The 15,116-nt window shown below is 51.4% G+C and overlaps 1 protein-coding gene across 4 annotated transcripts in view; it reads left to right on the top strand.

The window, feature by feature from the left end:
* Positions 1–15,116, top strand: part of LOC148648692 (voltage-dependent T-type calcium channel subunit alpha-1I-like) — a 144,976-nt gene that overhangs the window by 94,073 nt on the left and 35,787 nt on the right. For all 4 annotated transcript variants that reach the window (XM_088606500.1, XM_088606499.1, XM_088606501.1 and 1 more), the window contains 5 exons: positions 4,985–5,144; positions 5,861–6,197; positions 7,371–7,463; positions 10,560–10,881; positions 12,329–12,759. In XM_088606500.1, coding sequence (XP_088462626.1) covers positions 4,985–5,144; positions 5,861–6,197; positions 7,371–7,463; positions 10,560–10,881; positions 12,329–12,759 — 1,343 coding nt within the window. The remainder of the gene's footprint in view (positions 1–4,984; positions 5,145–5,860; positions 6,198–7,370; positions 7,464–10,559; positions 10,882–12,328; positions 12,760–15,116) is intronic.

The raw sequence follows: 15,116 nt of genomic DNA, 5'->3' as shown, positions 1-15,116 counted from the left end.
AGTGCACCTGTCTGTCAGGTCACAACAAAGCGGATCAGTTCTGAAGAGGCAATAAATCTCTTTGGTTGGATGGCTAGATATGAACACAGGAGTTAGCCTTGACCGTTCCTAAAGAAATCTCTATTCTTCACATATACTGATGGAAAAGAGAAGCGCAACATTTTCTGGAATGAGAATACTATAGTTGTAGCTTATGTACCTTCACAAAAAGTTGTCAATTTGTTTTGAGCCCTCTGACCAGAAATACAGCTTGTGCAGTGAGGCACTGCGACTTGCCAGTCACACGAAAGCTCGTTAGGAGCACTTTTACCCAACGAGGTCCAGGTGGAGTAATGCCTGATCAGGTCACCTTTAAAAAGGCCTTAATTCAAAGTTTAGGTCACTGCAAGAAAATGGCCATATTCAGTCAGTTTTCTGTGCATTCCATAATGCCACGAATGTCACCAGAATCAAGAGAGAGGGCCATCGGCATGCTGCAGACACGTCATGTGCCAGCGTTGCCAGACACTATGGAGTGAGCCGCTCCACTGTGTCCTGACTGCAGAGAAGGTTTCAGCAGACCGGCAGGACAGATGACCATCCAAGATCCGGCCGCCCTCGAGTCCCTCTATCCCCTCTCCTCCGATTCTGTCCCTCTCCTCCAGTTCTCTGCAGGGTTAATGCACCCCTGTGTGGGCTCTCTCTGGCCACCCCTGGTCAGAGGCAGGAGTAGGCTGGACTCAGAGGCGGGGGAGTCTGGAGAACTGCACACAAACCGCGACAGCATCAACGTTCTTGAAATAAATCCACTGCAGCGTCTTGACTACCATGCACTAGAACGAATGAGCGTTCGACAGATTTAGACCGGCTCCGATGACTCCTAATTATGGTTTTACAGACAATAATTATTGCACATGATCATTTAGTGAGAAACATTGTTTCATAAAAAGGGTGCCAATACGTACTGTGTGTCTGCAACGGCGTTCAGTGGTAAAATCAGCGTTGGGTTTAGCGCTGTGCCTATTAAGCAGTACGCTGAAGCTCTTGCACAGGCAGCTTCGTTTCCTAAAAAGCCCAGATCTCTCTGTGGCTGGCTTGAGGTTATGGGACGTCCCGGAAGAAAGGAGACACTCTTTCGAGGTGACCCAGTTCAGCTGAGGAGGGGGAGTACTATGTTTATTGAAATACACTGTTTACTTATTGTAGTGTGATCCCTTCAAGCACAGAAGTGGTTACAGTGCTGGAATAAAAAAGGTCTCATCAGTCCCAGTATAAATGTGCAACATAAGGGATCCCAGTGGTCGAGCCCCTGTGTGATGGCAACGCTCCCAGTGTGGAGACAAGCCCGTTCTAATCTAGCTCTGAGCACGCGACACCCCTGTTGCACAGCATTTCCCAGCATGCCGTCTGTTTTTACCCTTTATTCTGCAATTGCCATTGGCAGTCCTGTGTGAACCCGTCAGAGGATATGACATCAGGTGCACTTCCTGCGAAGGGACCACTTGTCAGGCCACCCCACGTCTGACGCGTGGTGTGAGCTCTACAGCGCCCTCTGCAGGGCGAGGCAGCAGAGGGCGGGCTCTCTCGCTGGTGAGGCTGCAAGCGCATGGGTGCTTGGCAGACCACAGGGGGGCGCTGTGGCATGGCAAGGCAGGGAGGCCTTGTCTGACTTTGTCTGCCCTCCCCACAGCTCTTAATCGCACTTCACGATGACCAGTCAAAGCGAGCTAAGAGCAGAAAAGCATTGGAGTGTGCAGGGCACATTACTTTCGCCTCGTGTTGCGGTAGAATAAAACCAAGAAACAGTGTTTCATTCTGTAGGTGGTAAAGCACAACTAATCCCTTGTTGGTGCATCAATAATTAATTAGAATTGGGTTTACAGTTATGGATGGTTATTGATCTCTCGACATCCCTTTTGAAGCAACGTGGTCTGTCAGTTGAAAGCACGGGGACATCAGAGAGTTGTTCACTTCGTGTTTCAGTCGGGCTGCTAATTGTTCAGGTGGCAGTGATGGCTGTTCTTTACCTGAACCTGCTCCTCCACGTGACCAATCCGCGCTCCTCCGTGTTCCTCATCTTTTAGTGCTATTTTTACCGCTTTTGATCAAGAAATCCGCTGACAAAATAAGCCTGTTATTTCAAAGGCGGCGCTTCCAAATAGCGAGCAGAAGGGCGCGTGCTTTCGCTGACTGGCGGAGAGCCTCCCTCTTCCTCGCCGGCGCTGGGAAACTTTCTTCCTCATTAGGACCGCTTTCAGAAAGCGCTCGCGGGCGCTCAGAAGGAGCTGAAGCAGGCGAGACCGGGAAGGTGCTGATCGAACGGTCTGGAGTGGGGGTCGAGGCTGGGATAGAGCCGGAGGGCCGGGGGGGGGAGAGATGGAGCGGGAGAGGGGAAAGGAAGGGAGGAGGAGGAGGAGGGGTAACTCCAGCAAGCCAACCGAGACTGACAGGTGTCGACTGCCGAGACTGGAGGACGGGGAGCCAGGCAGCCAGAGCGTGTCAGGACTGGCCATCCGAGACGGATACGTGCCCGGAGGAGCTAGCAGCTCCTGGGAGACCGGAATATCAATCCAGAAACCACGGAAAGGGCCTGAATTCCCTTCAAGAGGAAACCGGCAGGCAGCTGTTCCGGTCTCGCTCTCCCAGCCTTGCGGCTAGCTTACCCTCCTCCTTGCTCCCTGCTCGGCGAACACCCCTGCGGGGGGGAGTGGTATCGCCCCCTTTCTTTAAGAAGTGTGACCCCCCGACTGGTGCAACGGGTCACCACCACCCGAGCCGGGGGGAGGGGGCAGTGGGATGAGTCAGGCCCTCTCTTTCCTTTCCACCTGCCTCATTCCTCCAGGAAACCGTGTCTTCGAAAGCTCAAGGAAAGGAGATTGATTGCAAGGGTCCCCTGCAGAGGTCAGAAATCACAGGGGGTTCCTCCGAGTCAGGGGGCATGTGCTGATCAGGAGAGACACCGAGGAGACAGCGGGGTAGGCGGCTGTTAACCACCTGAAGCCCCCCCGCCTCAGTATCCTCGAGCACCGCCAGTCTCCTTGGTCTTGTTCTCCAAGATCGGCTGTGCTGAAGCCAGGCCAGTTTGTGGGTGAAGCAAAACAGCGTCTGAAACTCACAGGGCGCCCAGGGCTTTCTCCGCTGGTTCGGGATCCTGTTGAAGAACCGCTGACGGGGAGGTAGGCAGCTGGAAAATGAAGACTGGAGACAGAGAGCCCCAGCAGTGCCCCCTCTGTGATCTAGAAACAGACCCGAGAGGTCCACACCCCCTCCACGCACTCGTGGGAACTGCTGTGAGGCTGAAGAGAAAGGACTGCAAGACTGCAAGGCGTTGATGGGGCACCACCATATACAATGTCACTCTGATCTGAAGTGGTCAGGGATTTTTCCCAGTTAAAAGGGAATGAGGGGTGGGCCGGAGGACGTCACGATTTCAGATTTGTATGCTTTTTACCGCAAGTGCAAGAACCAGGTTGTTATCTGGAGGTCATTTTTGGAGATTGTCCCCTCCGACGATTCCCAGCCTGCTCTGGCAGGACCACCTTAAGCTTGCTTACCCTTGCTGGCCCTGTTGTCACCCCCACACGGGTTCGGGGTGCCTGCATTTCATTGCAGGGGACCCCTTCCTCTGCTGGAATGGGACTGACAGTCCCGTTTTGGGGAGCGATACGCGATAGTCCCGTTTTGGGGAGCGATATCAGACGAGGCTGGTGCAGTACAGCCGAGATGAGGCGTCATGAAAGGTACTGTACGGAATTCGGATGTGTCTCTTTTGACAGCTGGCTGGAAAAAAATACCACAGCACAGCTTTACAGCTGAGCGAGTCCCGCAGACTTGCTCTGAGCGTAGCCGTTCTCCGCGGTCTGAAATGACCCCGAATCGCCGGGATCGGTGAGTCCGCTCGACCTTTCCGAGGATTGGCATTGGCGGATCTGGCGCACCGCACAGTTAGGCCTTGGGACACCTCTACACGGCTCAGTTTTTCAACGGGGTGACGGCAGCTCCCGTATGCTGAGGCTGTGCCGTAGGAGCAAGGCGGGGGTGAGGAGTGTTCTAATGAATTTTGCACCCTCTGCAAAACGTGTTCATGTGCGCTCCGCGTTACTCTGTATGTAAATATTTATTTCCAGATGAATAGATGTACAAATCTCCTCTGCTCCTGGCAAGCGTGAAATCTACCCAGAGAGCATGTTATTTGCTTGACAGCTCTGCGGAGCATTAAGGCTGCGCTGCTCAGGGCCTCTTCGGTTACGGATTATTTTTCTTGAGTTTATTGAGTTGCCTTTAAAGCCACAGACCACGGCCGCTCAAGCCCCCTCCTGTCCGCTGTCTGCCCTAGTCCTGCCGCTGTGTCGGGAAAGCTGGAGAGCACGGCGAAGGCTGAACCAATCTGAGCGCCGCACCGAGACTGGGCTTCCAGACCAGGCGGTCTGCTGCAAGCTGAGCTGCCCCCTGCCCTGGCTGGGCTCTCTTTGTTTCTCTGCGGCCTGGCTGTTGGAAAAGCCCACTGAAGCTCCAGGAAAATTCGATTAAGAATAATTGAAGCTTTCTCTCACAGGGAGTGTGAATACAGGAAATTGGCAATTTGGCAATATTTCATTTTTTTCTGCAGATAAAACCAAAATGAAATCACGTCCAATTAAGCAGCAGAATGGAGTACTGGGTGATGATGGCTTTGTCATCATTAGACATCTGTGATTTAATTAAGAAGCGGCTGTAGTACAACAATGCCAGCTATTATAGCAAGGAAGTCTTCAGGAGAGCGTAGAAGAAATATCCATAAGGGGCCCTTTCTTGCACACACGGTATTTGCCCTGTCTCTGTGGGGACTGTCTCAGTCCTGTGTCCTGCAGTGTTAAGGTACTGGAGTGTCCAGTGTGTTAACCTCTCTCTTTAAAGCCCAGAGCAGCTGTGTACTACAGTGTGCCCAGCCTGTGTCTCCCAGCCCCGCGTTGTTAGCGTGCTGCAGTCTGGAGGCAGGGAGTAATGGCCCCTCTCTGCGTCTCAGGTATGCGTATCCTGGTGAACCTGCTCCTGGACACCCTGCCCATGCTGGGGAACGTGCTGCTGCTCTGCTTCTTCGTCTTCTTCATCTTCGGCATCATCGGCGTGCAGCTGTGGGCCGGCCTGCTGCGCAACCGCTGCTTCCTGGAGGAGAACTTCACCGAGTGAGTTTCCCTGCCTGTCTGCCTGTCCCGCTGTCTCTGTGATTGACTCATCTCAAGGACGACTGTCTCTGCCTGTCCCGCTGTCTCTGTGATTGACTCATCTCAAGGATGACTGTCTCTGCCTGTCCCGCTGTCTCTGTGATTGACTCATCTCAAGGACGACTGTCTCTGTGATTGACTCATCTCAAGCATGACTGTCTCTGTCTGTCCCGCTGTCTCTGTGATTGACTCATCTCAAGCATGACTGTCTCTGCCTGTCCCGCTGTCTCTGTGATTGACTCATCTCAAGGATGACTGTCTCTGCCTGTCCCGCTGTCTCTGTGATTGACTCATCTCAAGGACGACTGTCTCTGCCTGTCCCGCTGTCTCTGTGACTGACTCATCTCAAGCACGATTGTCTCTGCTGTCCTTCTGTCTCTGGGATCTGGTGAAGGACTTGGGGGAACTTGTCTCTGATTGAGGTTCATTAAGCGAGTCCTTTAGACCGCTGGGTATCTTCCTCCTCTCCCTCCTCTTCCTCCCTCCTTCCTGTTCCACCTCTTCCTCCTCTCCCTTCCCTTCCTCCTCTTCCCCTCTTGTGGTCACGGCAGTGTCCTCTCCTCCCAGATCGCTGGATATCTTCCTCCTCTTCCCCCTCTCCCTCCCTCCTTCCTGTCCCCCCCCCTCTCCCCCTCCTCTCCCTCCCTCGCGCTCACAGCGGTCTCCTCTCCTCCCAGATCGACAGGTATCTCCCTGTCCTCTTCGTACTACCGGCCGGAGGAAGACGACGAGAAGCCCTTCATCTGCTCCCTGGCGGCTGACAACGGGATCATGTCGTGCCGGGACGTGCCGGCGCGGCGGGAGGAGGGCCGGGAGTGCTGCCTGGACAAGGAGGACTACCTGCACCGCCTGGCGCTGGGGCTGCCCCCCGAGCCGCTGGCCAACGGCAGCGGCGGGGGGCTGTGCGTCAACTGGAACCAGTACTACACCCGCTGCGACACCGGCTTCACCAACCCCCACAAGGGGGCGATCAACTTCGACAACATCGGCTACGCCTGGATCGTCATCTTCCAGGTGACACGGCAGAGCCGGTGCCTGCGACCGGGCGCTCGTGTCCGCGTGTGGGGTTGTGCGGCAGCGTCACGGGGACCGAGCGCTCGTGTCCGCGTGAGGGGTTGTGCAGCAGCGTCACGGGGACCGGGCGCTCGTGTCCGCGTGAGGGGTTGTGCAGCAGCGTCACGGGGACCGGGCGCTCGTGTCCGTGTGAGGGGTTGTGTGACAGCGTCAAAGTTGCTGTGTGATTGTGTAGCAGCGTCACTGTGACAGTGTGACTTTGTTAGGGTGTGTGATTGTGTAGCAGTGTCACTGTGACTGTGTTAAATTGTGTGATTGTGTAGCAGTGTCACTGTGACAGTGTAACAGAGTTAAGGTGTGTGATTGTGTAGCAGCGTCACTGTGACAGTGTAACAGTGTTAAGGTGTGTGATTGTGTAGCAGTGTCACTGTGACAGTGGAACAGTGTTAAGGTGTGTGATTGTGTAGCAGCGTCACTGTGACAGTGTGACTTTGTTAGGGTGTGTGATTGTGTAGCAGTGTCACTGTGACTGTATTAAGTTGTGTGATTGTGTAGCAGTGTCACTGTGACAGTGTAACAGAGTTAAGGTGTGTGATTGTGTAGCAGCGTCACTGTGACAGTGTAACAGTGTTAAGGTGTGTGATTGTGTAGCAGCGTCACTGTGACAGTGTTAAGGTGTGTGATTGTGTAGCAGCGTCACTGTGACAGTGTTAAGGTGTGTGATTGTGTAGCAGCGTCACTGTGACAGTGTGCCTGTGTTAAGGTGTCTGTGATTGTGTAGCAGCGTCACTGTGACAGTGTGCCTGTGTTAAGGTGTCTGTGATTGTGTAGCAGCGTCACTGTGACAGTGTGCCTGTGTTAAGGTGTGTGATTGTGTAGCAGTGTCACTGTGCCTGTGTTAAGGTGTCTGTGATTGTGTAGCAGCGTCACTGTGACAGTGTGCCTGTGTTAAGGTGTCTGTGATTGTGTAGCAGCGTCACTGTGACAGTGTGCCTGTGTTAAGGTGTCTGTGATTGTGTAGCAGCGTCACTGTGACAGTGTGCCTGTGTTAAGGTGTCTGTGATTGTGTAGCAGCGTCACTGTGACAGTGTGCCTGTGTTAAGGTGTCTGTGATTGTGTAGCAGCGTCACTGTGACAGTGTGCCTGTGTTAAGGTGTCTGTGATTGTGTGCAGGTCATCACTCTGGAAGGCTGGGTGGAGATCATGTACTATGTGATGGACGCACACTCCTTCTACAACTTCATCTACTTCATCCTGCTCATTATAGTAAGTACAGCCCTGCAGATCCTACAGCTTGCTCGTGTCCTGGGCACGTCTTCACCAGCAATCATTCCATTTAATTACCGCTGGCGCCTTTTCTCCCGTCAATAACGTATTGTTGGCGATACAGCTGGAGGTGTGCTGGCAGTTCAAGATTATTCGGTCCCCTGAGACTGGCAGAGATTTCCAGCTGGCATTCGGCGACCCAGCTGAAGCATGGTATCTCTGCGGAAGGTTCCTCGTCTCCAGCGGTCACTGGACACTCCTGGAAACATACTTTTCTAGCACTAACTGCCCGCCTGCCATTACCACTCTCATTTTTGTTTTTAGCTCTGCTCCTTTCTTTCCAAAACGGTTATGCTCTCTCTCAGAGGAGAGTGCCTAGGCTTTGCAGGAGCTTTCAGATCGTTGGTCGTTTTTATGGTTTATAATCGTCCCTGCCAAATAAGAGTGCCTAATCCCTGGTAGATCCTTGTGTCTGAGCATTACAGTTTAATTAAGCCTATGTGAAACTGGTTTGCCTCCTGCCAGGGTAGCAGCACGTCCAGGCGCTCACTGACAGGGGATTAGAGACAGATCTGGGGATGTTCGCACTGTACAGCACTTGTCAAAATAATTGCCTAATAAAGCAGGCCTGAAGAGACACCTTCAGACACAATGAGGCCATTTTGCCTGCGCCTGAAGGATGGAGAGAGATGTGTCCCTGACCTTTCGGGCTGGCCCGGCCTAGCGGGTGGCGGTTTCTGAACCGTGTGGCCCTGCCAGACGCGCACAGCGAGGGGCGAGAGGTGAGAGGGAGAACCTGTGCCCAGGTTCAAGGAGACGACAGGTATTAAGGAACATCAAGAGCTCTGCCTTGTGCCAGAACTGCAAATAAAAGGAGTAGGTCAGATCGTCCTCCTGACCTACAGAAGTCTTTGTCTTTACGCAAAGGGTTGTGGGAGTGTGGCACGAGCTACCCAGCCACGTTCTTGACGCTGATGTCCTGTTTTGTTTTCCAAGAAACAGCTGGATGAGCAACTCCTAACGACCAACAGGGCTCGATGGGCTGAGCGGCCCTCTTTCCTTTGTCACCTTTCTTATGTTCTTAAGTTTTCAAATCAATTGTCAGGGCAGACCTCACTGAGTCAAACCCGTGCTGCTCAACGTCAAAAATGGAAAGCTTATTTGATCCGAGCTGGAACGGGAGGTGCTTAATGTCTTCTGCCTGTTGGCCGAATCCTGTTGAAAAGGCTGAATCTCTGGTTTCCTTCGGGAACAGAATTGTCCTCAAAATCCAGATTTTGTGCACATTTGGTGTGGCCGTGCTGTTCTGTGAAATGAATCGTGGAGAGGGCAGCTACACACAGCATCACCCGACAGCACAGATCTGGAAGTTGTGCACTAGAATTGGAGTGCACAGAAGGAATTGGAGCACTAGAAGGAATCCTATCCACACAGACGGAAGAGAACATGCAAACTCCACCCAAAAGGCACCATAGCCCCCAGTCAAACACAGGGACTCCATCCTGCCTCCCTTATGTCAGCCTGCGTCGATGAGCCAAGAAATCTGGGTGTATTCCAGCCATGATCAGCCCAGCACCCCTGTGTTTATTTACCCCCCTGTGCTACTGTAGAACTAGTTGATTGCGTTCTTTAAAGATATGCTCTCTCCAGCTGAGAACGGGCTTCTGCAAGAAGGTCGTAATTAACATAGAGCCGGCAAACTTAATCAAGCAGGTCTTTCTCAGAACCTGTCAAGAACTGATCAAACTTTGAGGTGTAATGCAAGGATCAAGACCAGCAGTCCGATTCTCTGTGCATTGATGTTTGATCTACCTCAGGTTTTCAGGGCAGCTGGCTCTTGGGCGAATCATTATTGATATCGGCCAATTGGAGATTCAGGCAAAATAAGGTCACAAGTGTGCCTGACTTGTACAGCTCCAGGGTTTCTGGAGTGGATCAAACTGCTGTGCAAATGGACTCTGACCTGTTTACCTGCACCTTAGCAGGCAAAATGACCAGAGCTGCTCATGGCGATGGAGGTGATGGAACGGTGTTTTTCTGCCAGTTTTCTGGGTGCCTCTCAGGAAACACATCACCCCCAGGACATAAGAATAGTCAAGGTGACTGTGTAATACTTTCCCCCTGGCGGCTAATTTCCTCATTAAACTCAAAGACATCTTGCGATGTGTCATCACCCACAGTGGGAGCTGTACAATAGCGCGTTAGTCACAGTGTGAGCACGACGAACTCGGAAATCCCAAACAAACTTTTATCTGCATGGGGCCTAGTGTTTCAAGGGCACCAAGATAGAAATGCAGCTGCAGAGAGCTCTCGCCCCACTGGGGATCCTAAGACAGTTTGTAACAGTGACCCCTGCTGGCCGGGTGTATGTGCACCTGTGTGTGAAGACGCCCGATACAAACGTGCAGCACAGTCCGATTTACTCTACAGGCATTTAAAATTCGCCGTCAGGATAGGAAACCAATTCCAAATCGCCACGCCCTGGCGGGTACCAAGTCGCTGTGTTTGAGGCCGTTCACAGGTCCTGCATCGGTCCTGATCCCACGACAGCTATCGACTGAATCTGCCGGCTGTAGATGCAACATATAAGCCTAGGCAGCACTGTGAAAACTATGCTTAATATTGATATGATTGCATATGAATAATGCATATATAAATAATAATTAATACTGAAATACAAATTATATATCTAAGGACTATTAACACTTATTATCGTAAACATGAATAATTATTGTTATTATTAATAATTCATATATTCATTATATTATATGTTAATGGATTCAACATAATCTTGATATGCAATAAACTGTTACCGTACTTAACATTTGGTAAAAGGATGGGATAAGTATAACAAAAACAAACAAAAACAACAACGAGACTCCTGTCGTATTACGAGTCAGTATTTTGTGTTGCATTATTTATCATTCTGTGCTGTTCTGCTTTTTGTGCCAGAGAAAGACTATGTGAAGCACATAGTATGTGCATGTATGAAGTAAGACTGGCTTCACATGTGACCCAGGTCAGACTGGGGGTGCCACCTGCCCCCCCCCCCCCCAGGTCCCATAACTCAGCGCCTCCCCCCTCGCCCTCCCCCAGGTGGGCTCGTTCTTCATGATCAACCTGTGCCTGGTGGTCATCGCCACGCAGTTCTCGGAGACCAAGCAGCGCGAGCACCAGCTGATGCAGGAGCAGCGGGCCCAGTGCCACTCCTCCAGCACGCTGGCCAGCCTGGCCGAGCCCGGCGACTGCTACGAGGAGATCTTCCAGTACGTCTGCCACGTGCTGCGCAAGGCCCGGCGCCGCACCGCCGGCCTCTACAACGCCCTCCGCGGGCGCCCCCCGCCCCCGCCCCGCCGGAGGAGGGAGAAGCGGGGCGCCAAGGTCAACGGCGGCAGCGGGGAGGGACACGCCCAGCCCTGTGAGTGAGGGGGGCCAGGGGTGAGGGGTGGGGGGCTCTGTTAGCACAGGCGATCTGTCAGACTGGACAGTTGCACTGCTAGTGCTGGTGAGCTGTCAGACTGGACAGTCGCACTGTTAGATCTGGTGAGCTGTCAGACTGGACAGTCGCACTGTTAGTGCTGGTGAGCTGTCAGACTGGACAGTCGCACTGTTAGTGCTGGTGAGCTGTCAGACTGTACAGTTGCACTGTTAGTGCTGGTGAGCTGTCAGACTGGACAGTCGTACTGTTAGTGCTGGTGAGCTGTCAGACTGGACAGTCGCACTGTTAGATCTGGTGAGCTGTCAGACTGGACAGTCGCACTGTTAGTGCTGGTGGTCTGTTATACTGATCTGTTGCACTGTTAGTGTTGGTGATCTGTCAGACTGATCTGTTGCACCGTTAGCGTTGGTGATCTGTCAGACTGATCTGTTGCACTGTTAGTGCTGGTGATCTGTCAGACTGATCTGTTGCACCGTTAGTGTTGGTGAGCTGTCAGACTGATCTGTTGCACTGTTAGTGTTGGTGAACTGTCAGACTGATCTTTCGCGTTGTTATTGCTGGTGAACTCTCAGACTGATCTGTTGCACTGTTAGTGCTGGTGAGCTGTCAGACTGATCTGTCGCACTGTTAGTGCTGGTGAGCTGTCAGACTGATCTGTCGCACTGTTAGTGCTGGTGAACTGTCAGATAATGAGAGAGGAAGGAATGAGCCAGGGATGATTGAGAAAGAGAGATGGGAAAGAGCAATTGCACATTAGACCAAGTTTATTAAAAGACCATCAGTTCATGTCCTGTATGGGAGAGAGAGAGGGAGAGACACTGGCAGTCCAGAAGAGTTTATTAAATGTTAATCAGCTCACATGCTGTGCTGGAGAGAGGAGCTGAGGTGGAGGTGGGGAGACACAGAGGGAGACAGTATTCAGGCAAGCAGACTGAATGATCGGATCTTCACAGGGTGTGTTGGAGGAGGAATAGGAGGAGAGGGGGAAGAGAGGGAGAAGAGGGATGGCAGGATCAAAGAAAGTTTGCTGAAATTCATACTGGATAGAGCCTCCAATGCCGGGGAGCTTGGTTTTGGAGAAAACTTAATTAAGGCTTAATTAAGAGATCATGCCCCACACCCAACACACATGTGCCTTTACACGCATACACACAGCACACACACAGGCACACGCATATACAGAACACACACTCACACACGCATGTACAGGCATGCACACAAGACAAAACACAAGCATGCACATACACACACATGTACACACACGCACAAGCACGCACACGCAAACGCACACAAACACGCGCTCACACACGTGCACACACGTGCTCCTCATGGTGTCAGCGCCCCCTGTAAGTTAGTGGCCAGGGTAGCTGTGCCCGATAGTCATGCTGTGCCATACTGACGCCCTCTCGTTTGCCTTCCTCTCCAGCTGCTCTCTGCCCGCATCACGGGCACGTGGAACACACTGCCCAGGCTCTGGTGACCCCCATCGCCCTCAGCGTGACCCCTGACCCCGAGAGCTGCCCTCACTGTGCGCCGGCCCTGCTGCTTCAGGAAGGGGCGGGGACTGGGGGCAGCGGGGCCAACGAGGAGGAGGAAGAGGAGGAGGAAGGGGGCGTGGGGGACGCTGACCGGGTGGGCAAGAGGAGGCCCGAGCCACCTGAGGAGGACGAGGAGGAGGTAGAGGAGGAGGAAGGAGCCCGGGGCAAGAAGAAAGGGTGCGGAGGGCAGTGCAAGGAACTGTGGGACGAGATGCGTGCCAAGCTGTGGGGCATCGTGGAGAGCAAGTACTTCAACAGGGGCATCATGATGGCCATCCTCATCAACACCATCAGCATGGGCATCGAGCACCACGAGCAGGTAAGCGCCCCTCGGATTACAAATCCTCAACTCAGCAGGTACCTCTGTGCACGGCGTCTTAAATCAAATACCCACCGGCTGGACAAGAGGGCGTCATGCTTTCTGGCAGGTCGAGCTGAGCTCCAGGAGTCTGTGCACGGATGCGGTCACGTCCGGTGCTGCAGCACAGCGACATGCTTCCACAATTCTGGCGTAAAAAACAACCAAAAACACAGTTTGATACGTTGAAATATGAGCTGCTTGGCATGTGAGAGACACTGAGCACAGATTTCCGCATGGCTGTTGAACTAGGGGAATCCTATCTAGCGTACCTACCTGTAACACAGCCAGCCTCCTCCGCTAAGAGAGCTCTGTCTACAAGGCCAGCCATCGTCATGGTGCTGACCCCCTGCAGCCCAGCAGGAGTTTAGGGTCACCCCTTAAAGTGGCGATTTCTAGACATTTGGAACAGCTTTGTTTTGACTTGATCAATTAATCAGATTAGAGATCGTCCGAAATGAAACGTGCATCCCTGACTTAATTGAACTTACAAACTTACTGCATTGGACAATGTGATCCAGTTCTTCACAGACTGACCCAGACTTGCTGGATTGTGGCTGTCTGGGACAGTTGGTATCCAGCCCTGTGTTACAATGCTATCCCACAGGACGGGAGCAGTCGTATGTATAGTAACGAGCACTAGAAATGTATTCCAAAAACACAACATCATTAAAGATGCTCTGGACTTCTGCAAATGACCTTGTTCCTTTTCGACATTCGACATTTTAGAATTACTGTGAAAGTACTGTGGCAAAGATACAGTACAAACCTTTTAATCTGAAGGATTCGTTGGATGGATCATTAAAACTAATTAACTGTGCAATGCTTTTGTAAAGTGCCTAGGATTTCATAGTCTGTTTTTCACCTGCAAAAAACTCAGATCGCACAGCTCCAGTGCTTTAAAGCTCTCGCCAGTGAAATATGTCCAGAAAAGGAGTGTTAATAATCGTCTGTCTAGTGCGCTGATGTAGCTAGCAGAGCGTGTCTCTCGGTCAATTGGACTAAAATATTTCAAAGCAGTTGCACTTAACGGATAAAAACCTGTCCATTTGAAAAGAAATGGCGAACTACTGCAGTATGTCCAAAATTCAGCAGCCAGAATCCTGACCAGATCTAGTGCAAGTGTTCACATTACTCCTATCCTGGAGTCCTTGCACTGGCTTCCGGTCAAATTCCGCGTAGACTTTAAAATCCTCATGCTCACCTACAAGGCTTTACATGGCTTGGCACCTCAATACCTGTCTGAACTTTTATCGCCCTACTCCCCACCTCGCAACCTCCGCTCTTCAAATTCTGCCCTCCTTACTGTCCCCCAAGCCCGTCTACATTGTATGGGCGACAGGGCCTTCTCCTGCTATGCCCCCAAGCTCTGGAACTCCTTGCCCAAGGATATTAGAGAGTCACCTTCTCTAAACTCCTTCAAATCCAGACTCAAAACCCTCCTTTTCAGAAAAGCCTTTACTTAACTGGTTCCATTCTTCACCCCTCTGCTCTTCTTAATACCATCTTCCACGGTCTCCTCTATTGTTATTGTTGTATTGCTGTAATTATAAATTGTGTCCTGTCTTGTGAAATTTTTCTTATTTATTGTTGTAGTCTTCTTATTTATTGTTAATGTCATCCTGTAAAGCGCTTTGAGAAGCCACCTTTAAAGGCGCTATATAAAATAAAGTTTATTATTATTATTATTAACTAATCAAAATTCATCAAAGCTGATGGAGCTGCTTGAATTAGAGTGCTCCCCACCCCAATTTACAGGTGTCACAGACAACTTAAACATCATCCAGAATTTGAAAGCATACTTTGCTGGTAAAAATCTAAGTGTTTGAAAGGAGCAGGGAGCTGTACGGTGACCCATTGGTTAGAATTGCTGTCTTGCAGCACTGGGCCCCTGGGCTCGATTCCCGACCTGGGCTGTTACTGTCTGGGTGGAGTTTGCATGTTCCCCTCCGTGTTCATGTGGGAATCGCTCAGAGTCTGGAGACCCTGTCGGTTCATTTTCCCCATTTCTTTATTTTCGGTATTTTCAGTTCTAGTGCATTCCTAATTTTGATGTCCTCTATTTATTGTTAAGTTTTGGTGGAGCTCACTGTGGGGCCCGGGAGAAATGTGGCACGAAACTAAGAAGATCACAGCAATAACATCCCATTTCCTCACCGCAGATCCTGTGTTGGACAAGCACATGAAAGACTCTGATATGCATATAAAAGACAATCATTTCTTGTCTGAAAGTGTCTCATTAATAAGCCCTTGAGTCTTTATGTCATTATTTTTTCATTCACATGTAAATTTACTATAAATATTAAACACTGGGCCGT

The sequence above is a fragment of the Lepisosteus platostomus genome, chromosome 14 (genome assembly GCF_059453375.1).
Source record: "Lepisosteus platostomus isolate fLepPlt1 chromosome 14, fLepPlt1.hap1, whole genome shotgun sequence".
Lineage (NCBI taxonomy): Eukaryota > Metazoa > Chordata > Actinopteri > Semionotiformes > Lepisosteidae > Lepisosteus > Lepisosteus platostomus.
This window is presented reverse-complemented; position numbering and strand designations above follow the sequence as displayed.